Source organism: Python bivittatus, unplaced genomic scaffold (assembly GCF_059951505.1).
Source record: "Python bivittatus isolate LINGU-HERP-01145 unplaced genomic scaffold, Pbiv_v1 ctg000700_np1212, whole genome shotgun sequence".
NCBI classification, from domain to species: Eukaryota; Metazoa; Chordata; class Lepidosauria; order Squamata; family Pythonidae; genus Python; species Python bivittatus.
In genome coordinates, this window is record NW_028277098.1 from 9,580,205 (window position 1) to 9,605,148 (window position 24,944).

At 37.1% G+C, this 24,944-nt stretch overlaps 1 protein-coding gene and 1 long non-coding RNA gene across 11 annotated transcripts in view; one reads left to right on the plus strand and one right to left on the minus strand.

Moving 5' to 3' along the window:
- LOC112541395 (uncharacterized) overlaps window positions 1-24,944 on the plus strand; it is a 55,086-nt gene that overhangs the window by 4,991 nt on the left and 25,151 nt on the right. For 3 of the 10 annotated variants that reach the window (XR_015798562.1, XR_003085389.2, XR_003085390.2), the window contains exons 2-3: window positions 7,147-7,371; window positions 16,045-16,083. This is a non-coding gene — a long non-coding RNA (uncharacterized LOC112541395). Of the gene's footprint in view, window positions 1-7,146; window positions 7,372-15,953; window positions 16,084-22,396; window positions 22,502-24,944 lie in introns of all 10 variants that reach the window. The other 7 variants (XR_015798564.1, XR_015798563.1, XR_015798568.1 and 4 more) reach the window with 5 other exon arrangements.
- Window positions 5,750-24,944, minus strand: part of NIBAN1 (niban apoptosis regulator 1) — a 59,183-nt gene continuing 39,988 nt past the window's right edge. Inside the window, exons 6-14 of the mRNA XM_007434509.3 lie at window positions 19,705-19,820; window positions 16,685-16,789; window positions 15,939-16,101; window positions 12,591-12,778; window positions 11,852-12,013; window positions 11,194-11,304; window positions 9,143-9,250; window positions 7,846-7,957; window positions 5,750-7,428 (exon numbers count right to left, since the gene is read on the minus strand). Coding sequence (XP_007434571.1) covers window positions 6,053-7,428; window positions 7,846-7,957; window positions 9,143-9,250; window positions 11,194-11,304; window positions 11,852-12,013; window positions 12,591-12,778; window positions 15,939-16,101; window positions 16,685-16,789; window positions 19,705-19,820 — 2,441 coding nt within the window. The 3' untranslated portion in view covers window positions 5,750-6,052. The remainder of the gene's footprint in view (window positions 7,429-7,845; window positions 7,958-9,142; window positions 9,251-11,193; window positions 11,305-11,851; window positions 12,014-12,590; window positions 12,779-15,938; window positions 16,102-16,684; window positions 16,790-19,704; window positions 19,821-24,944) is intronic.

A 24,944-nucleotide genomic window follows, 5' to 3' on the forward strand; every position in this document is an offset into this window, starting at 1 on the left:
AGGGTGAAAGTGGACATCTTTGTCTAGTTCCTCTAAATAATGGGAAAGTAGCAGAAAACATATCATTAACCTTTACTTTAGATGTGGGCGACTCATATAATATCTTGATCCTTTTTATGAATTCCAAAGGAAATCCGAATCTATTTAGTACAACAAACATGTACTGTTGATGTATTTTATCAAAGGCTTTTTCAGCATCTAATGATAAAATTACAATCTTTATTTTTATTCAAGTCTGTTAGGTCTACATCTAACCGAATGTTGTCTGCTGCTTGCCTAGTTGTATAAACCTTGCTTGATCATTCTTAATAATGAACTATATCACTTGCTGTAATCTATTTGCTAACACTGCTATTAAAATTTTTGTATTAACATTAATCAATGAGATTAGATCACTGAGTGTGATCATATCTGCTTTTGGTATAACTGTAATATAAGCCTGATTAAAAGCCGGTGATCAAATCTCTCTTCATACACTTGACAAAGTTTTGGCACCAAAAGATTTATAAATGTTTTATACACTATACCAACCAATTTTATACCAACCAAAATTTTATACCATTATGCCAACCAAATGTTTAATCCCTACCTCAGATAATGAAGCAAATAAAAGTTCTTTTTGTGTATCATCTAAATGTGGTAGGTTACTTTTATTTAAAAAGTCCTCTGTATCTTCATTCTATATATTCTCTGGATTATTATATAATTCTGAATAAAAATTGACAAATTGACAAATTTTTGAATTGCAAATCTGGAAAAAAGTCTGTTTACTTACTCAAGTAAAGCACACTACTTGGTAAAGTACAGAAGGATCAATTCACAACATTAGAATAGTTCCATATAAGAATCCTGATCGTCAAATGATTTACATTACTAACGCAGGTCCGCTCTCTAAACACAGGCCCCCTCTCTACATATTTCTTGGCATGGCACAATCAAGCAAACCAACCAACCAACCAACCAACCAACCAACCAACCAACCAACCTCCCTCCCTCCCTCCCTCCCTCCCTCTCTCTTTCTTTTTTTTTTTTCTTTCTTTCTTTCTTTCTTTCTTTCTTTCTTTCTTTCTTTCTTTCTTTCTTTTTCTTTCTCTCTCTTTCTTTTCCTTCCTTCCTCCCTCCCTCCCTCCCTTCCCTTCCCTTTCTCTTTGTTCCCATGGTGTTCTTTTTATCTCACCAATCCAGAAAGGAGGCAACCTTTAGCCATCCTTAGCAATGCTGCTACAAAATCCACTTCCCTTCCCCCCAGTATGCTAACATCATCCAGGACAGTCAAGATACAAGTTCTCTTATGCTTCATCAGCCATTATTTTAGAGCTAAAGCAGATAATCACATCAAGCAGGTGTGTATGTTGTAATGTTGGGAAGCATGGTTGTACCCCCTTCTCTTGTTACTAGCCAGCATTCATTCTAGCCATCTTTTTTTTTTTAACAAAATCTATAGGGATTGGTGAATAAATAGGAATCTCTCAACGTTTCCCCAATTTAAAAGCTAAAAAACTAGGTTTGTATGTGGAATACATTTCCTAAATTGTTATTTTCTCTTTTTGTTTTCAAAATATTTCCACTAATTTCTTCCATAGCTTCTGTACTGCTCTGTATTCATTATCTCAGAATTAGCTGTTAGTGGAGCAGAAAAATAAGCTTTGTATTTACAATCTGAATATCTGTCCTTTTGTACAATGGGTTGCCACTGAAGTAGGCAAATGTGGTCTTCACTGAGATTTTGTAAGTACCTAGCAAACCCCCCTAAGTACCAAATCACTTTTGAAGAAATGCACAATGTGAGAGATTAATATTTTATTTGGGAACATGCACTTGAGAAAAGTTAACCACATTACATTGTGTTTTGTATTTTTTTTAAACTCAAGCTGATTAATCAAATGAAATATGTACACATAAAGAATGTTAAATGATACCTGGAACATTCTGTGCATAGGAAAGAAATCATCTACATATGAAGTTAGAGTATATCAGCTTTAAAAAAAAGTCTCAAGAGAAGAAACTTAAAAAGATTATTTCCAATTAAATACTCAAACCTTCAAAATGAAAAAAAAAATAATCAGGAATTCCCTTTTTTTAAAACTGCAATCCTAAATATATTTCCTTAAAGCTCAACCACAAGCAATTGGACCTGTTACCAAATAAAAATAGTTCAGATTCACTTATAAGTAAATAATTAGACCTCTTGTTTGAGGAAACAAATATGTATTATAAATCACAACCATGATACTCAATTTTTACCAATTAAAATGGTAGACTTGCATTAATTTTATCTCCCTTTCATGACATCTAATCAGGCTGTACATGTTTTGAAAATAATGCAGAAGAGATATTTTGGTATATAGGGGAGCATAGGCACAGCATTGCTTTAAAACAGCTAAATTATTTTTCAGTTTCCCAAGGAAGCCCGAAAAAAAACCTGGCTGCTTGAAAGAGGTGTTATAGCTATGCATGTTCCCGTGCACCTGTTCCAAGTCATTTTTTAAATATACACTGCCCTAGTATCCAACACATCTTTCTTAAGATCTCATGTTACATTCAGTAAACAAAGGTCTGCTTCCACATCAAATTCTATAGAGTGCAGGTTAGGAAATGTGATATTATGAAAGCATATTGTGAGAACAGGAACACAACATAGATTATTATTTTCAGTATCAATGCCAAGTTTCTTACAGCATCATAAAGAAGCTCTACTTCTGAAATGATATTCACACCGAGACATTTCTGAAATTTCAGGATGTTTACGACTGGGTTACCATATACAGGCTTGGGCTATGCAAACTTTGAAAACAATTTAGAAGGAATGTTTCACAGCACCACTCTACTATTAATTACAGCCAGCACTCCTTTTTTTCAAGCTTTTAGGTGAGCCTAAAAAAAGATGCAGCTGCTTTAATGAATCAACTCATATGACTCTTAAAGCAGTGATGTCCTTTTTCAGACTTTCAGAAATCTGAAAAAAGATATGAAAGCTTCAATAAGAGCAGAGAGGAATTGCATTTCTACTCACATAAGCTCTGAAGCATTTCTTCCAAACCATTTTTGGCATGCACAATTAATACAGATGTCAAGAATCTTCAGATGTTGTTAGGCAGTGCTCTCCAAACATTTTGGACAATAAATCCTGTAATCACTGATTACTACTCTAATGCTTTGATGGGATGTTCATTTCCAACATAAGAATATGTTCAATCTAAGGATGCTTTTTAAAAACAAGCAATCAGAAAGGACTTGAATATCTAGATGGGAGGATATCTTTTCTATTCAAGCACAAATAATAAAACACTGGAACAAATGTCTATATATATTATATTATCTTGCAAAAAGACAGAAGATAACTGGTTTCATGTATAGATAACAATTCGTCGAGAATATTTTGCTGCATAGTACCTTTTAATTTTTTAACTTATACTGTGAGAACTAAAAGACCATACCTGAGAGGGGTGCCATAGTGACAGTCACTTACTGAAACATGACAAATGCAACCAACCAATGAAAGTCTTGCCCCCTTTTAATATGTGTTGCATGCACTGCACACATGTAGAAAAGGGCAGGGCTTTGATCGCCTGGTTGTACCTCTTCCCCAGTTTGAAGCAGTGGCTATCACTATGAATGCCCCTGATGGCTCGACAGACATTATTTCTGAAGCAACAATAATAGTAAGGATTAAATATTTAAAATCTCAGATTAATTCACATATTGTAATATAACTGACAGAGATTAGCAACTAGGGACTTTAGGGCTAAATCTGCCCTCTTGGCCTTTTTCCAGTTGTCAGATAATGGCAAGTTGGTTGGGTGTGGGAAGTGCTGGCTGTGACAAGTGTATGGCTAATTGGTGACTAATTGTTTCTATAATTATGCTAATTGCCATCATTCAGTTTTTCCAGCATGCACAGATCAAATCCTAAATCTGTTATTTCTGTTGCATGACTAACAGCAAAGGGACATATTTTACTGTTCTGGATATATAGGAAGTAGAGAAATGTAGCTATAAATTATCTTTTCAGCTCATCACTTCTGGAATATAGAATGCTACATCCATGGCTCTCTTAGTATGCTATAAATTATTCCAACATGTTAAAAAAAGAGATCTATAATTACGATGCAATGCAAACTTATTTAAGGCTGCTGCTTTTTTGTTTCATGCACTGAATTGAAATAATAGAATGATGGCTTATCAGAGCAATGATCGCAACAACAAATCTGTAGGTGTATGCAATTAAAAGGTATTTGTTCAAAGAATCAATCTAAAAGTATTTTAGTTCTCAGGGTCGTGAACAGAAGTTAGAAAACTGGATGCTGAAATATGAGCAATGAGTTAGTAAATTAAAATAATAATTTTGTGGGGTCATTTTCAAGCAGCCAAAAGCGTAGCCATAATTCTCTGTTCTAGCTGGAGAGTTCTGTTCCTGCCCAGACATGAGTGCTCATTTGGGCCAGTGGCAACTCAAGTTAGCTGCTATTGCAATACAGCAATTACTAACTGATTTGTTTATTTGGAAAAATATACCTTCCAACGTAAGCAAAGATCTATAGTTAAATATATGAATATGATCAGCCTAAAAATGCTCACATTAACACTATGGTGAGAAGCAATGACATTTACTGTTTTGTGACTAATACTATCTGTAGCTACTCTGGAGTCTGCTAATGCAACTAATTATGAACATTTTTAATTGTTTTACAGCATGTTGTTAGTTATTCAGATTGACTACATTTGCAGCACTTGCTTTTAATAAATGAATCAGCTTATCTGCCCTTGCTATCAATTTTAAAATACTTTGTGGCCATCTGGTAGCAGTACAACCAGCTGTACTGCATGGATTTCCCTTCTTCCTATAGTAAGAGATAAGACAGAAAAGAATTGGATGTAGCCCTTAGAAGGCTGTTTTCAAGTTGTGAGTCAGAGGAGTGGAGTTATAAACGCCCTGTCCTACTTTGAAAAAATCACTGAATATCTGGAGCCTTCTTATTTATAGAGATAAAAGAGAAATAGGCAGCCTTGTATTACACTGCACATGAAGAATTAAAGAAGGATCTTGGTTTCCAGCTTTCTAGCCAAATCAGTTCAAGGGCTTTGGACTGACCCAATGGCCTGCTACCACTTCTTGTCTCCTTAATTAGCAGAATCAGAATAAATGGTGTCAAATAAGTAATATGGAAATCATCTTACATAGGCATAATGTATACAGGAGTAGATTCAACCTTTGGAAAATGGACTGCCATGATACTCAGCTCTGAATTATTAATTTGTTTGCTTGCTTTCGTTTCATTTTTGTGTATAGTACAAGTTCCTGTAAACATTTGTCATTCCCTTTGAAAAGAGTACGGTAGGTATAAAGTGCTCTGCAGAAGGTATAGAAAAATAGGATAAAGAAATCTGCTCCAATTATTCCGGCAAATTTTAAATATAGCAACAATAACAACGATGAGAGGAGAGAAATCAGCTCTCTCCATTCTCAAAATATCTACTAAAGCTTTTAAGTACAAAAGCAACAATATAGCTATGAAAGTTCAAAACGCTATGCACAATTGTGTTGCATAAGACTCCAGTAAAGGAAATTTTATAACTTCTGTGGAGATTTGCCTTCCTTTTTTCTTTACTACATATCATGCAATATTTTTTCTCTCTTAATAACGCCCGATTTTAGCACTTCTTTCCAAATTCTGCTGACAATCACTGAAATCTCATCCACAAATGGATTGTTCATTGTCAACAGTGGCAATGAATATTCCCAATGAACTGTGTTTTCAAAAAATGAGAAAGGCTAAACGGTCTGTCGAATTAAAACTGGTACTTGACAAAACTCTTCCCCACTTTAGTGATGATTTTTTGATTATTCACTTCTGAAATGAGTAAATGAGAAGCAGCAGCAACTGACAGAAGAGTATTATTCAAACAGTACAGATTTTCAGAAAGCCACAGGTTCAAATTAAAAGATGGCTCTCAAAAAGTTTGCGAATTTGAATAAATTTCTCCACTCTGATTTTAAGGGGACTAATCGTAACTCAGGGTTCAAGCTTTAAATTTCCAAAATAGTGTTTTTCTATTTTTCAAATGGTGAATCAGAACTGTTGCCCTCAGTATTTTTCAATCTTTCATCACTCTTATCTGCAGCATCTGCACCCAGCAAGGACACACCTGCTTGCTCAGAATCATCCCCTTGATCACAAGTGACATTTTTGGAGTCCATGCTCACCAGATTGCTAGTCTCAGTTTCTTTTATTTCTGAGGAAGCTGGCAGATAGGGTGGTTCAGGGTTTAAAGATCCTATATTCAACATGCTTTCTTGAGTGTCAGCAGAACAGCTCAAGAAAGATGATATCTCTGTTTCCCTCAGGACAGATTGCAGAAGGGACAGTTCTGCTTCCTGATAATCTGTTTTAATACATTGTCCTATTTGGGAATGGTCTTCCTTTGGGAAAGAATGGAGAGAAGAAAATCCTTCTCTTATCTGGTCGGGTTGTTCACTTTCAGCATGCTCTGTTTGTGACTTCTGTTCTTCAGAGACAACATTATGAGGTGAAAGGCCTACTTTGCTCTGGTCAGATTGTCCACTTTCAATAGATGGCTTTGTTTCAGACTGGTCATAGATACTTTCATTTTTTTCATCTGAATGTGTTATGTTTGGCTCTGTGTTCAACTCTGCCCTTGAGATATCACTGAGACTCTGTTCTTCATACTTCCCAGAAGCATCCTGATGAATTATGGTGCTTCCTTCCCAAGAGCTATTTACAATATTTGTATCATCTGCTTTTACAGTGGATGGAAATGGCATGTTAAATGGCTTCTGCAACTCGCATGTTTGATACTCCTCTGCATTTATGTTGTCCTCTTTACTCGTTGCTTCTGCTTCTTCCTTTGGGTTTGAGATTCTACATTCCTGTAAATCCTGTTCTTTGTTTCCAGACTGCTCACATTCTTGTAGTTCAACAGTCCAGGTCAGCAAATTTCTAATTTCATTCACATCATCATGAACTGGATGTTCTTTCTCTTCTGCTAATCCTTTATTTTGTTTTACTGTGTTTTCACTAACATTTGTGATTGGAAGGGCTCCCTCTACAACAGTAAGTTTCTTTGGACAAAATTCGCTGCCACCAAGATCTGAACTTATTACCCCCTCTTCTTTTGTGTCAGCAGGACTACTAGCTTCAGCAGCTGAAATGCCTTCTTTGTTGTCCGCTGCCTTCCTAGCCTCATCACATTCCTTTTCTCGAGGACGTTCTTCTGTTAAGAAGACTTCATTACTTTCAAGGCCACCATCTGATTCATCCCTCAAGTTGGTGGTCGGCACTCTAACTGGGCTGGCTTGTGCTGATTCCAAAGGGGTTTTTAGATCACTCAAACTGGATACACTTTCAGAAGGTATGTTTATTTCCTCATAAAGGTTATGTTTCTTCAAATGAACAGCTTCTTTTATCACTAAGCAGGAGATGGACACAAACACACAAAGAGAAAAAATATTCAGCCATGGGTAAGAGCAAAGAAAAGTGCTGAGAACAAGGCAATACTGTCTTGAAAGAACTAGATGGAGAGAACTATCTCTTCCCAAATAATCCATAAAGTTCTTCTTTAATTGATAAAGCACCTTCCTCAGTCTGGTACCCCCAGATCTATTAGTCTACAACTCTGACAATGCCCAGTGGACATGAAGGTACAGAGTGAAGATCATATATTTTGATTTTTCAGCCCTGTTTAAAAAAACAACAACTATGGAAGAATCCAAAGACTGCTAAATGAAAAAGATCAAGGTAAAACTGCCATCTCATTGAATTGATCAATCCCATTTTTTTATTTCCCAGGACAGATTAACATGCATCTCACGAGGAGCAAAGTTACCTTTTAGGGATTCATCAAGCAATGTTTGAAACAGAATCTCTTCATAGACATTTTCAACTTGTATCACACTGTTATATTCAGCAAAAATATATTGCTCATATTCCTGAAGTACCTACAGAACAAGACACAAAATAATAATGGCTAATTAGAAAATAATACATTTACAAAAAATAATGAAGTCCAATACAAGTGAGGCTTATTAGAACATCCAAGAGTGAAAGTGTCTTAATCCATCTCTGCACCAAGACAAATTTCACTGGGAACAGCAACAAGTAAGTGCAAGTTGGCTTCTCAGAGCCTGGTAAGAGGATGTGGTTTGCAAAAAAATACTATGAGCACAGAATATCTGCACATTCTTCCTTTATTAGGAAAACAGGTGGATTTCTTAATCCTTTTGCTAACCACTCATTGATGCACCAGGAAAGCAGCTACCCATTTTCCTGATAAAGGAAGCACATGCAGCTTTTTTGCACTTAACGGTATTTTGCAGACTGCCCTCCTCTTTCTCAGGCTCCAAGAACCCACTGAAAGAAGATGCTAGCTAACTAGGTACATTTTTTATATCTCACTATCTGTTTTTAAAATATCTCACTCCTACGTATTTCTGTTTCTTAATATTCTTCTAAGAATAAGCACTGCCAGGAAGTCCATAAAGAGGTACTGTATGATTTAGTTTTTCAAATAAACATAATGCATGCTTTATACACAGGATTGTATAAGTTCTTCTAACCCATTTCTGTAGGTAAAATATGCAAGGGGTCCTTTGCAACATTTTATCTTTTTGCCCAAAATGACTTTTGATGATCTTTAAATAAATATCTCAGAAAAATCCAGATCCTTTAATACCCTAACCCTAACCCAACTGACTTTCTAAGGTCCCTTTCAATCCTTATATACTATTATTTGCTCTAACATCAGGAAGTAACTATATCCTGCACCCAACATACTCCTTTGACTTGAACCAATGAAATAAAAGACTAGCTTTTTACAACAACCTTCAGTGTTTTAGGAAGGGAGATAGGGCTTAAGCAAAACTTTGTCATATGTAATCTAGACCAGTGAAAATCAATGGGATTTAAGTTAACCATAAGTAATTTAAGACCTACCAATTTCAATTGAATCTAAGAATGACTAAGCCTGAACCCAACCCACTGTTGCTGTCTTGTCTCTATAATTTCTTCATTTCCACAGTCTTTAAAACTAAAGTGACATTGTCTGTTGACATCATTAGCACTTTAGTTTTGATTTGCAAATCTTACTCTCCTTTTGATTCAGACACTTCAGTATAGTAACCTACTGGTTTACATGTTGAAGCCAATGTCCGCTGCAGTGTGGGCAAAGTGATCTGGACCAAGGCATCCTGAAATATCCTCTTCCGGATGGTACTGCTGTCATAATCATATTGCTGCCAATTTTGTGTAAAAAAAGAATCAGGTATGAGATTTTGGATAGCCAAACACCTACTTCCCATCTTCCTCCCCCACTAAAGTACATCCACTAAAATCAGTGCACAGAATCAATAACTATCTCCATTCCTTCATGATTTGTCCGTAGGAACAAGCTTGATGTTAATAAATATTACTATTATTATTATTATGGAGGTTTTCAACAGAATAAAAACAGTACACATTTTAAGTTGAAAGTAAGAAGAATAAAGAAAAATAAGTGAAGAAGAAATAAAGAGAGAGAAAGGAAAAGGAAAAATGGGTACAAAGTTGCAAAGATCTTAAGAAGATCATAAGCCACTTCTTTGTAACAAACTTGATGTGGTTATCAGAAATACACAAGTGCTATCCCTAAAAGTTTACCATTTATTTATTCTTGGTGTGTTTATTTGTTCATTTATTCATTCATTCCCAATATTGGATGCAACTAGGTATGTAGCCTTGTATTAACAAAGAATGCATGCCTTTTACATCATCCTTCCAAGATATCCCTCCATGGGTATATGGCTTACAGTTCCAAGAATTCCCAGCACATCTAAGTACATCAAGTTGGGGAACTGTCAGCCCTACAAGGCAGACCAGACCAAGAAATAACTCGATGAAAGGCTAAAGATTAGTTTTATTTAGATTGGCTACAGTAATATAATATTGCAAGTCTGATTGTGCTCTCTCTACTCTTTCTTTTATAACTGTGCGATTTAGGGAGGTCTCCGAGATGTTTGCATACACTTTCTACATGTTCCAGACTATGTTTTCCTACTTGTCTCTTTGATAATGTTTCTCCCCTCTCTTCCTCAAATCCATCCTCTTTACTCTCTACATCAGCTCAAATTTGACTGATCTTGAAAAGCTAAGCAGGGCTGGACCTGGCTAGCATTTAATGGAAAACCATTAGAAAATATCAGAACTATAGACTGTGGAAGTTTTAAAAAATTGAAAGAAAACAATGGAAAATTACTTTTGTACTATTTCTAAGAAAACTAAGTGGACCTGCCTATTAAGCCTCCAGGAATCAAGCTTGACTCCAACAAGACTTTACCTTTTTATTTTACATAGTGGCTTTCTGAAAAGCAGATTTCTATTTAGGATGTGCAGAGACTACTTGATCTGCTCTGAAGCCCATATCCAAAATTCCATATTTGACCCAATATCTATCAGGACATTCTGGAGAGTATTTTATCCACAGGTAAGGAAGAGGTTTGGAAAAGTAGTCCTCTGACCTTCCATTGTCTAGCATAAGATAAGATAAGATCTCCTACATGCATACATATATATACCTTCTACATCTGCTAGTTGCTTTAGGGTCAATTCTATTATCTTTTTCTGGGAAAAGTGACATTAGGCTTAAGTTGCACAAATATATATACGTCCATTCAGAATTGAATTAGAATTCAGACTTCTAATTATTCAAAAGTCTAACTTCAGATTTATTAGCTCATACAACTCAGGTGTCATATAGAAATACCTTTAAATAGGATGTACTGCAGTTTTTACCCGCCAAGAACAAACCCAAGTTTTCCCTTCCTTCAGAAAGTCCTTCTTAGTGACTTCAAAATGTTAGTTGTTTTACTCTTTACTTCTCTCAATTTCCAAATGAATGTTCAGCTTCCTCTTCCCTTTTAAAAATACCATGAACTTTATTTTCCATTAAAAGCATCACTGCTCAAACACATCTTCAGTGTGCTCTTAACATATCATGATTGCCATTATCTCTATCATCCCAACACAGGTTAAAGACATACAATTAAAGGTATGTCATATTCTGCATCTACACAATGCAAATAATTATCTGTATTTTTTATTAATAGAAATACAGAGAAAATGCCTTCTTTGGATTTTATAATGAACATTATAACTCTACATTCCTACTGCTGCGAACAAGCAAAGGAAACAAATACTTTACCTTAAGGACACGAAGTTTGACCTTTTCAATGGCTGTTGCCATTTTGGTTATGTCTTTGGAGTGATTTAAACCCAACAGCTGCTCAAATGTATATACTGCATTCTCCAGAAGCTAGAAACAGATTGAAAAATAGTTGCCTTATTTATTTTCTTACAGAAGTCCATCTGCCATTAAGATCAGTCTGTCAATATCTAGTGTACATTATATGTACATAGAAATATTTATTTACATACAAGGCATGTTGGCAATATTGTTTTCTTCTTATTGCAGACATCTTTGTATTTGTGAATTACTGCATGAATTGGGTTTGTACATGAAGTCATAATGCAGTTTTTTTAGTTTATGTTTAGCATGTTGTGTAAACCCAGGCATTAGAGCTTTTAAACCATGTTCAAGAAACCATGGCTTACCATGATCTACAAACCACTTATGATTTATATCAGGAACCTTATCAGATGGGAGTGAGATCTACCTTTATGACTATGTGATTAGAGATTTGATTTGAGGTGAACTTCTCGCGTGCATTTGGGAATCCAAATCAATAGAAATCAAGAAAGGAGTGGCCCGGTACAGGTTGGCAAATAATCCAAACAGATATTAAGCTCATCAGAAGATCAGCCTGCATATCACTGATGGTCAAAATATATGTGAATCCTACCTCCTGCATGACATTATGTGTCCTCTGGATAACCAAGTCAACACTGTGGAATTTGAAGCGGCTCTTGAGGTCTTGGAGTTGCTCTTGAAGAAAGTTGACTTTTAGATAGCAAGGTTCCATTTTGACAGAGTTGTGTGGCAGATTCATCAGGTGATTCACGTTCTGTCAGAAACACAGATTGGGAAGTAGATTTCCCAGTAGTGATACGTATACCATCCATTAAAAAATTAGAGGGTTGTATAACCTGGTCAAACACAGTAGCCCTTGGTGTTATAGTAAGTGACAAACGTTTTGGAGTTCTGCTGGCATTCCTCAGTGAAGAGGAATAACTTGGCTACTTGTGGAAGGAAAGGGAAAGAAAAGAAAGCAATCCCTGAATTGGATCATCAAGTCACATGGTTGACTCATGTCTTGTGTTGCAGCTAAGTGCTAAGGTCAATTTCTGCAGGCTATTTTGTACAATAGTGGGTTTTTTTCCATACAAACATGTTGTTTCTGAGATTTTCAGGGGAATTGCATACATTTACATTTCAGGTTCCTCTTTTTTAATGTACAGATAGAAATTAAAACCAAGAGATAATGATTTGCCAAAAGCAACAGTATGAGACCTCAGTCAGACTTGGAAACCAACTGACCAAGATAAATCTAATATGCACCAGAAAAGAAATTGAAGGCTGCTGACCCCAAGTGAATCCCATCCATATAGATGGCAAACAATTTAGCATCATGGCTGCCTTACCTCGTTTAGTGTTGCAACATCATTTGTTGCTTGAAAGGTTTGGCTGATCTCATTGACCTCCTTTTCAAACAGCAGGCAGACTTCGGTGAATCCAGAGCTCACTGGCCCCATGAGTTCCTCTAGCAGAGAAGCTAAAAAGGGCTGAATACTTTCACCACAACAGATCTGGATAGGTTCAGCTATGCTCCCTGAAGATTTAAGATAAACCTGAGTTGATCTCTAAGAAGGAGTCTCTAAAGACAAACAGAAGATTTTGAACAAAAACTATTTTATGTAATTTATTACAGGTAGTCCTCACTTACTGACTGCTCATTCAGTGGCCATTTGAAGTTACAACATCACTGAAAAAGGAGATTTATGACCAGTCCTCAAACTTGTGGCCATCGCAGCATCCCCACGTCATGTGATCACAATTCAGGTGCTCAGCAACCAGCGCACATTTATGATGATCACAGTGTCCCACAGTCACATGATCACCATTCCTGACCTTCACTGCCAGCTTCCAACAAGCAATGTCAATGGAGAAGCTGGCAGGAAGTCACAAGTCGCAGTCATATGATGTCATGCTTAATGACCACAGGTGATTTGCTTCATGACCAGAGCTGGAACTGACGTCGCAGTTATATGTTTCACTTTATGACCACATCACTTAGCAACAGAGTTGCCAGTTCCAATTGCAGTTGGTGAGGTCTACCTGTAGTGACAGCCTCTAACACCCATACAAAGTGTGGATAGCAAAAGTAAGCATGTGCAAGCAAAGAGATGAGGCAATGAGAAACAAAGAGATGAGTCAAGAGAAACTGGCTTAATTTTCATTGGTTCACACTGAGTTTTGTGGGACAAAGTAAAGAAGCTACAACCAAAGTACAGTTGAAACCTGATTCCTCCAGAGACTAGTACCACCAATAAAGGAAGCTTTAGCTCTTTCCCAATGGAAGTGGCACCATCCAGATGCAAAGGATACATTAATACTTTACACCCGCTCATAATACACAGATTCTTCCTACAAATACTCAGGTTCTTCCAACAAATTCTGCCCATCTAAATTTTGAGCATTTCACTAATGTATTCTAGAAGACACTCCTATATGCCTTGGCAGAGAAAGAGAAAAATTTACAAATAGCCCCAGATTTTTTACTTGTACCTCTTTTACTTGACAGTTCATTAATGACATATGAAGTAAAAGGGATACAACAGAGTTATCAATAAACTTCTGAAAAGCCTGTTAGCAAAAATGTGATTACTTAGCAATAATAGTAAGAGGTGCACTCAAAAATTCCCTCTGGAGCTTTACAGAGCAAGCAAAGAGTTGGGATGGAATCAGATGGTTTATAAATCAAATAAATAAATCTCATTAACTTCTTTTCATTGGGCATAAGACTTGGAAAATTGATTTCTAGATTGCTGCTATTATCTGCTGTTGGGTCAATTCAATTCCCATAAGCTTTTGCAAGTTTAAAGGCCTGAATCAATCCCTCATTAAACACTGGTAATCATAACAAAAAAACACACAGATCACATGAAAGCAAGGGATATTCCGGGCCACATGTTGGATTACAGTTCAGATGTATCCAAATTGCCAAAAAGGAAAATAGCTAAGGATGAGGTCACACTCAATTTTTATTATCAAAAATAACACAACCAACACCCATCATCAATTGGCTGCAGGACTGGGAGTACTAAATTTAAATGTGTATGCACACAGAAATCATATTGTAGAAGTGCAAAATGTATAAGGAGGTGCATTTGATATACCTGAATAGCATACGCTTTAATTGAAAAACACAGTAATGAGGCTATTCCACTGTTCCAGAACACAAGGATAAAGCCACCAGCTTAAATTTGGTTAATGTAATGATGCCACCCTAACTATGCAACTAAATTTCAGAGTTAAGAAAATACAAGATAATCTTTTCCCCAGAAAGCTGAATGTTCATTTTCAGCTGTCACTTCAACAGATACCTATAATGAATAATTTGCATCAGGATGATCCCAGGTTGCATGTCATGGCAGAATATTGGAAAATCTGATAGTATTAGAATCTGCAAATCAGTTCCATCACTGAGAAAACTTTATTCACTTGAATTAGCAATAATAAATTCTTGATTGGCTGACTGACTGACTATGTGCCATGAAGTCGTTTTTGATTCCTAGCGACCAGATAGATAGATTTTCTCCATGATGATGTATCCCTAACCTGTTCTTTCAGGTCTACCAACAGTGCACTTATTGCAATTGTAACTCAGTCCATCCACCTTGCTGCTAGTCATCCTGTTCTTCTCTTTCCTTCCATTTTTCCCAGCATTAAAGACTTTTCCAGAGAGCTGGGTCTTCACATAATGTGTCCGAAATAGGATAATTTGAGCCTGGTCATTTGTGCCTCGAGTGACAACTCTGGGTTGATTTGTTTGATGATCCATTGGTTTGTTTTCTTGACTGTCTACACTATTCTCAAGAGTCTTCTCCAACACCAAAGTTCATAGACGTCAATACTCTTCCTATCCTGCTTCTTTGAAGTCCAACTTTTGCTTCCATAGAGTGTCACAGGGAATAACCATTGCTTACACAACTCTGATCTTTGTAGGTATAGACACATCACGCCATTTGAATATTTTTTCCAAGGCCTTCATGGCTGCTCTACCAAGTGCTAGTCTGTGGTGGATCGACCATATTGTAATATCATTAAAAGGGCCATAAATGTTGGCTTTCAGTCACGTTATAGATCCTCCATAGCCGGTAACTAAAAACCAACATTTATGGCCCTTTTAATGTTATTACAATATGGTAAGAATTATTTCTAATTCAAGTGATTAAAGTTCACTCAATGATGGAACTGATTTGCAGATTCTGATACTATGAGATTTTCCAATATTCTGCCATGACATGCAATCCAATTTATAGTTATTAAGAAAGAAGCCCTAATTGTTCAATGAGGCTTCATCCTGATAAATGTGCACAGAATTGCAGGCCAAAACTGAAAGTACTATTGATCATCTTCATTTGTACTGTACTGTTTACACTTTTTTGCTTTTTAACAAAATAGAATTAGATCACCTACAATATTAATAATACATTTGTTGCATCCACTAACAGGGCTATCTACTGTACTTTCCAACTCAAAGAAAAAAACCCATGCAATGCAAGCATATTATGAAATAAAGTTAGGCCCATATTACAGTATATAAATGTAGACATCTTCAAAAGGTGCAAACATAAAGAAATCTGGACTAATTTTCTTCTAGCCAGAGTGCAATCTAGGATTGTTAAGTGATACTAGACAATATTTCTATGATTATTAGAGATGAAAGGAGAGGTGGAAAAATGTTGACTGTGTAACATTCAACTTACCTTTTATTTTCCCAGCTAAAAAGTCTTTCGAAGTCACAATTTGGTCCATGTTTGAACGAATAGTCCCTTCTAGTCCTAGAGTGACCTCTTTGCATTCTTCTTTCAGAGCACCTAAACCATCTGACACCTGATTATGGACCAGGTGGTAAGTTTCTTCTAGAATCTATAACAACAAAAAGCATGAATGAAATTATTTGCCAAGTGCCATACAAACCAGCTTGCTCCAAACCAGCTTCATGAAGTAACCATCAAGTTAATGTATGCTCTTGCAATTAAAATGCAACTTTTATATAAGTGGAAAGTTCACAGTGCTTGGTTAATAGTTTTTGACTCTTGATGGCTAGTTCCAGCCACAACACATCTTGAAAGATATTAACTTCCTGGACTAAAGAAGAAACAAATGGTTTAGAAATATTTAGTGAAAAGAAGTCTGAGTTTTGCCATTTGCTAGCAAGAAACATCTTAGGGGACTGGTAGTTTCAATGCAGGTTTTAGCTAATTACTTTTATAAATAAGCTGCTTAAATGTGAAACATACTGTTAAAAAAGGTACCATCAATCTCTGAAATGTTTTACTTCTCAGAAACATATGGAAAGTAGTCTCCTTTTGTTTTAACTCAAGACTTGTTAACTTCATAGACACATCCGGTGGCTTTCTTGACAACAAAGCAGAAGTGGTTGTTATCACCTTCTTCTGGGATTTTTTTTTTTTAACTTTCTGATCAGGAAATACAATATGGTACTTACACCAAACCATGCCCGCTTACGGTCATTCCTCTTCCCTTTCATTTTAGGGAGCACCATGCTCTGAAGGCTGGGTAGGAGCTCCTCCATCACAAGGTTGCTAAGAATCTGGAAAAAGATAAAATATAACAATTTTCTATTTAGCCTCAAAAGCACTGAAATGAAGACTGGAGAATGGTTCAGATGAACAGACTTTTCATAAAGTCTTGTGCATGTGCCTGCAGTTTCTTTGGCCCTCCCTTCACTGAACAAGCAAACCAACCATTCTTTTTTCCATTAACTACAATTTCCCATTCATCCAAATGGTAAATCCAATATTAACTTTAGAGAATGAATGTCCTGTAATGTAGCAGAGATTCAAATAAATCCCTCTCATCTTACAAATAGACAAGACAGCCCACAAATCCACCTTTCCCCAATTCCACATCGTGACACCACTGTCTCAAGATGAAAACTAAATCTAACTAAATCTAACATGCAACCCTCACTGTGAGTTGGTCTAGAGATAGCTTGGGTCAGATCCATGGTTGCCATCAACTTCCAAGACACCTCCAAGCCTAGAAGACTGAGGTCCCTCAGTACCATAAGCTGAGGAACTCACTGCCAACCTGACCACAACCTAAAGCAGCTTAGGTAGGGTGGCTGCTCTGCAGCAGAAAGGTTGGTGTGCTTTCATCCTGAGAATTTTCAATGTATCATCCTAGACACAATAGCTACCACATGATTCCAAGTTCTTTAAATTCATCTTGGGAAGTAGATGAAACATAAAGCATAATACAGCCCTCCATACTGACTGGGCCAATAAAGAAGTATGGCTTGTAGAGATGTTGAGGCATGCTTTCTACAGTGTTTAAGCACAACAGAGTATCAATGGGTATAAAGGATTTCATTTTAAAGTATCCCAATGTAACCTCAAACATTTCTACAGTACTTTCCAAGAGTGTCTTTATTCAAGGAGAAACTGGGCTCAAATAATCCCCAATTATACTCCCCTGTTCGACAGAGATCTTCACTACTGAGTTTTTGTTCCAGACTGCTATGCAACCCATATGCATTTCACTATCTTCATTGCCACTGAAAGCAGAAAATTCATTCATGATTACTGTAAACCCAGTATCTACTTCAATCATATCAGTTTTGCATTGACCTTTCTTTCTTTGACTTTCAAGTTTTTAAAGAAAAACAGTTTAATATCAGTATATAACTGGAATCCAACATAAATCAAGAAGTAATATCAGTCTATGAACATTATTATAGTATTAATTGTTCTTTTTATTCTATGTCTATTCTGCACATAGTTGTAGGCTCATGATAAATAAGTTTACCACCATTACTACCCTAGTACTACATTTAACAAAATCATCAAATGGGACATTATAGTTACAAAACAAGTGTTCTTCCTTACAGCAAAACTGTCATGTGTCCATCTTCTTAGTTCTACCCCTGAACTTGATTTATTATGTGCTATCAAGTTGGTGTCAACTCTTAGCAACCATGTAGATAGATTTACAGTGCACCCATTGCCACTATAACTGAGTCCATCCACCTTGCTGCTACTCATCCTTGCTGCTGGTCATCCATCCTTTCCTTCCATCTTTCCTAGCATCCTAGTCTTCTCTAGAGAGTTAGTTCTTCACATAATGCATCTTAAGTAGGATAATTTAAGACTGATCACTTGTGCCTTAAGTGAGAACTCTGGGTTGTCTTGGTTGATGATCCATTTGTTTGTTTTCATGGCTGTCCATGGTATTCTCAGAAGTCTTCTCCAACACAGAAGTTCAAAAGCGCCAATACTCTTTCTATCTTGCTTCTTCACAATGCAACTTTCACTTCCATAGAGTGTCACAGGGAATACCATGACTTGCGGATAGCTGTTAAGCTTTTGTGGAAATAGGTCTATACTTACTAATTCCCATAGCCATGCAGAACCATGCCCTCAGAATATGCATGGCAACAGTGAGGTCCTATCAAAAATGGCATACATCAAGAACATTTCCTTGAATCTTCTGCACTGCATACCTCAAATATAGCAGATACATTGCAGTTTTTCAGCAGATACTGACTGTATTTACACATAACTTATAGCCAGGATTTGTTTGAACTTTGATTTGCTGAACAAGACAGAATCATTTCCTGAATAGCACATAAGACAAAAATAAGCCTTTATTTTGGGCTCAGACATAAAAAGCCATGTTTTAAACACAACATGATCCATAAAACAAACAATGGCTTCAAATTATAGCTTAGTGCTAAAAAAACCCATGGTTTATTTCTTAAGATGTATTGACAGACTACTTAAGCCAAGAGCATTTTGCAAACACTAAGCCAATATGTAAATTTTCCCCAAAGGTTAGAAAGTTTGAAAAATAATTGCTCTGTCATCTGTTCTTCGAGATTCTAGGAACAGCTATCAAATAGTTTAAGTTATATCAAATCTCTCAAATGGGATTGAGCAACCAATGGCCCATGTGTAGCTCCCAGCATCCATTTACAGCCCTCATTACATCCAGAGATTGTGCTACTGATCTTTGACAGCAAAATGCACAATCTTCAGTGGACCAATATTCACCTGATTTTAGAGGTGGTCTGAAATGTGAGAATGGAAGTGTCCAGCAAAATGGTCTGGCTGCCAGCCTGAAAACTCTCCAACCTTTCCAACATCAAGCACCACAGACTGAGAAAGTAAGTTGCCTTCAGTGACTGAAGAAGGTACATCCCCTCCCTTCTCTTTGCAAAGAATGAACAAAACAGCCACAACACCCAAAAGGTGTTGATTAAATTAGGACATAGTATACCATTTGGATATCCATGTGGATATTGATGTTTGAAGAAAACCTTCCCAAAATTCTTGTACACAGGCCACTGCAAAAATGATCCCTTAGGTGAGAAAACTGCCAAAAATTTATGCTCAGAGACAATATGAGGACATGATATTCACTGAAGGAACCATGAGTTACAGCATGCATCATTACTAAGAAGATAGCATAATTATCCTGGCTGGCCTCATATCCCAAAGTAAGTACCTGAATTTCATTTCCTGTAATCATTTCTGACAACCCATAATGGCCTTTCTCCTGACGGAAAAACTGGACAGCTTCTAAAAATGCTTGAGCTTCAAAGGAAGGCTGTTTGAAAGAATCTGAAAGACACAAGACACAGAAACAACCGATTTGGATGAGTAAATGTGGTACTGGTTTTCTTTCCATACCGTCTAAGGAAAAAAACCCTGAATGTTTATTCCTCTATTCATTCTGGATGTCTGGAGTTTTTTGCAGTTACTTTGTCTTTCAGTTGCAGGTATGAAATAATTTTGCTAGGCAAAGTCTCCTTTGAAACCAGACCAGACTAAGTAATGCACCACGATCATTGTTACGAGAAAGCTCAGCCTTGACATCTTGTGCTGACATTTAGCTCGCCTTTTGTTTTTGTGTTAGCATCACTCTAGCATCTTCTCTAAGAAATCTTTTGTTCTAGGAAAAGCTTCATGAGCAAAAGCCTCACAGCAGCCAAGAACAAAAAGATCCAGAGGTTAATATGCCAGTTGATCCACTTTAATTATACTTGAAATTTATTATGTTAATTGCCCCAAGAGGAATCCAGATACATGAAAATGCCTTTCTGACTACCTGGACTAGAAATTCACATTGATACTTTTAATTTGGCCACTATAAAGCTGTTACCCTCCAAAAAGTTCTCTCCAAAGTGAGGGAATAAGTTCTAAACAGCAAGTACTGCTCAGGGTAAACAAGTGTAAGTTGATGCAAGTTGGCACAAAAATCCAAAACTTCACTTATTTTGGATTTTAGAAATGAGTGACCAGGAGCTTTTCCACACTGCAGTCTTTAGCTGCTTGTCTCCCACACATAAACCAGCTGCAAGTGAAGTCAGCTTAACAAATCCTTTTCTGGATTTCAACCCCTTCCTCTATTTTGCTGATATTTTGGTGATGGCTTGATATCCTGTCCAGCCTGTGCTTTAACCACAAAGGTTCTAGTTCCTTCTGGAACTTAGGCTGGAAGGGGAAACTTGGCAGAACTCTGGTCAATTTCACCCAGGTTTATTTCTTTTTTTTTAAAGAAACTATCCTTTCTCTCCTGACCTCTTTAAAAAAAATAAAATAATAGACATTTCACTGATCTGCTACTAACCCTGTAAAAAGGAAGGGGGGGGGGGAATCCTGCTTTACAGAGCAGGCAATCCAGCACAAAGTGGCCATCAAATGCAGAGCATGGGGACTGGAAGGCATGCCTGCCAGAGCACACACCAGCCAATTTGAAAGGAAGCCTTTGCTGAGGATGCAGTGAGGTTCAGCAGGTGGACTGGAGTGCCCCACTTGAACCCACAGAGGAGGAAAAGCACTACTTTTGTTGCAGAACCAGAAAATTCAAAATAGGGGCAGGCTGAGGATGACGTCATCCGTCCCTCCGCTCCCCACACAGTGAATGGAGCTCATGCTGGCACAGGCAGGAAGTACATATCAGCCACTAGAAAAGGATCTTGGGATCAAAGTGGACAGTTCAATGATTTCATGGTTGAAAGCCTTAAGAAAGGAACTGAAAATAAAACAGTTAATAACACAACTGTACAAATCTATGGTGAGAACACATTTGGAAGTATTGTGTAACTGAACTTAAAGCATATACATATGCATATATGCACATATACACAAAAAGGCAATCAAAATGATTAAAGAGTTGCAGCTCCCCTACAAAGAAAGATTCTTTCACTTAGCATGAAGGAGGAGAAGGGAAGACCTGATAAAGGCAGATAAAAACATGCAAGAGAAAGAAAATGTGGCTAAATAACATTGCATGTTCTCTCAGTGTTAGAACTCCAGCTCATGCACTGAAACTTATTGCAGAGACATTCAGGACTGGCAGAAGGAAATGACTTTTCCCAGGGTGCAGTTAAACTATGAAATTTGCTACCAGCAGTTGTGGTAATAGCAGACAATCTGGATGGTTTTAAAAAGGGCCTGGACAGATTTGTGAAGAATGAGGCTATAGTGGCTACTAATTCTGATAGCTGTTTGTCACCTCTCCCATCAGGCAGTGTGCCTTGAATACTATAAAGAGAAAGTAGGAAAGGGCTATCATACCCAGTTGTCAAGCCCTGCAAGGCAGACAAATTCATGAAAAAGAACCACATGGATTTCTGGAAAGATCTTTACTGCTAGTAGGGTAAAGTATAGATCCTTGACAGCCTGCTGTAGTAATTCTCAGATTAATTTATACCTAGCATAATTAGTCCAGAGTTACTCTGAATTTCTTTCTCACCTTTCTCCCCTCCCTGGGTTGAAATGTCTTTTTTGCAATGATTCAGTTTCCACCCCCCTGTTCCCAGGGCCTGCTAGATATTCCATCACACTACTCCAGGCTTGTGAGTTTCCCAGTATATCCAGTTGGCCATTCTATGACATGGAATGCTTAACCAGATGAGCACTTGGTCAGATCTTGGAATGTTTTTCTTACCTGGTGGGAAAGAGTTGTCCCACCCTTGGCATCATCAACTGGCCAATTAGCTATGGGAAAGAACAGGGAAGTTCCATATGGCTCCCACTATAATATCAGTGGAACTGTTAAGCAAATACAAGACCTACGCCTTATTTCTGGACTCTGCATTATCATATAGACGTAGCAAACACTTGGCATTTGATGCTGCAGAGAAGAATGGAATGGTTCTTAAAGCGGATACAACCCATTCTTTTATTCACAGAGGATCTGCAATAAATGGACCACCAGGGGGCCAACTGTTGGAAGCTTCCACCAAAAGCAGGAGAGAAGTCAGATGAAGACACAAAAAGTTTTAATCACTGCAATGGTAGGACTGAGTCGCATACTTTCAAATTTAACAGTGGTGCTCATTCCTAACCACTAAGGGACAAAAGGACCAGCTAGGAGGGTGCTGGCATTTGAATGTAAGGAAGAGACAACATGCTCATCCCTCCTGCCCTAGCCATTGTCATTGGTAATAGGTCTTCTCTCACATCCACGTGCTTTTAGGGGCAGCAGTAGCACCCCTCCCTGAATCCTAAAATGACAGTGGGCATGGCTTAAGAAAAATAGCTTAGTTAGTGGATATCACTGTTTTGCTGTCTGGGTACTTATGGCAGATTCTCAAATACTAGCATAGCCAAAGACTGTTCTTTCTTCCCAAAGGTCACAAAGGAAACACACTGGTTTGAAATGTTATGAGGCTCATAGCCTCAAAGGCCAGAAAGTCTAGGACAGAATTATCAATCACTAGATTCACTTGATAGTGCAACTCTGGGTAATCAGAATGAATCAAGGCATTCAAAATGCCCATTAGTATACCACTAAAGTGGGGATTTTTTTGTTTTTTGTTTTAGTAATTGTGTAAAAATCAGTCAAGCCACATTGCAGCAAGCACTTGGCAATTTAATATATTTGGAATAACCCTTACCAATTGAGAATTCATTCTGTCACCACTGTGTTTAATCCAATCAACTTTCTGCAACCTTATTCTTTACCTCCTCTGAAGATGGAAAAAAGATCCTAAGACTAAGCATTGGAATAACAAAACATGGTTATTTGTTTCATTAGTTCATTCTAATAACTAGGGAGCTACTAAAATTTATGAGACAGCTTTGCCTGCTCCATAGCACAACACAATGACATCATCATTCCACAGGGCTGAGACAATTGATCTTTTTCTTTTTTGGGAATGAAGTATTAGCTTGATACAGTACACTGCTAGCAAAAATGAGAATATTTTGTGAGATGTGGCATCTGAACCAGAACTAAACTATCTGCACAGACTGCTTTTCTGTTCTAAATAGGAACTTAATGGAATAAGAAAAATAGGTTCTCAAGACCTTATTTTTGCACAATCTTTTGTTAATTAATTTTATCTCTCTATTCAATTTAAATGTGGGATGGGGGAATAGGAATGGCAATTATTAATGAAAACATTCAGCTACTGAGGAAAAAAAAAAAGGATCCTGATATTACAGCTGGTTATCAAAGTTTGTTTCAGCTTATGACTTGAGAGATACCGTGACCCCAAACTAGCATCTCCAAGCTTGTTCGCCCATGATTTAGTGTGACTCCATATCTTGTTATGATTAATTGATAATTCTGCTGCATATTTGAAAAGCAAGATCTTTTAGACATTGTGGAGGTTCTCAAGGGGATTTTCCTGTGATGGCTCATCAAACTCAGGTAGACAATTGATGCATTAAGCTTCTTCTTTTGTTTCTGCAAGTACAATAGCATTCTTCCTGTACAAAATCCATATGGGTAAACACGCGATCTTCTTCATAATGTAGGAAAGTTCTTAAAAGAATAAAGTCTCCTTCATATCAAGCTCAACTGACACCTTCATGAAGTTTTCTTTGCAACAGTACAGAAGGGGTTTACCTCTAACTACTTCTACAATTGTTGCTGTTGTTTGCTGATGATATCCAAGTAGTAACCAGGTCCTGCTTAACTATTTTTTAAGGTCAACCAAAGCTGTCTAGATGCTGCCCCCTGTTTGACAAGGGTAAAGATGCCCTTGAATCAAGCTCAACTTTGATAACTGCATCTATACACTTTTCTTGCCAGCTTTATGGAAGTGATTGCCACTGGGTTCTTCTGGGACATTTTTGACTTTCCAGTCTAGCCTACAGCCCTGGAATTCCTGGGCAACTGAATTTAGAATCATGCCTACATTCAAACATGCACAAATATACAGTATTCCAGGTATCTAAAATAAATCTAGTTCTCTCACAGATATGTTAGAAGTGATTGCTGTAGCATATAAGATGTAGATAGTTATGAACAATGCTTTTGTGTAGCAAAATCTTTCTTGGAGACCATTTTCACATGTACGCATACAGATGAGCAGGAGAATCATGAGGTCTTATCTTCAGAATGCAGCCAAACACACAAGAAATAATAGATAAACCAAGCAAAGTTAACTAAATTCTCACTTGGTTGTATTCCTCTTTCTAAAATCATCTAGGAAAGAAAATAAATTGGAAGCTGAAAATAAAAGTCTGAACCTTTCATCAGAATCATATGTATTCTATGCATTCACTGTTTCAGCATTTTATAAAGAAATTAGTATTCGTATCTTTCTGTCAGAAGTGAAAAAGCTGGAGAAAGTGGAAGCACAATGGATTCTCTGATGAGGGACAAAGAAAATATTTCAAACCCCCAGGTTATTGCTACCTAGAATATTTTTTTCAAACTGAATCTGATCTGCTAACTATCAACTGCAGTTATATTGAGGACACTGCATTTTACATCTAGTCTATCGT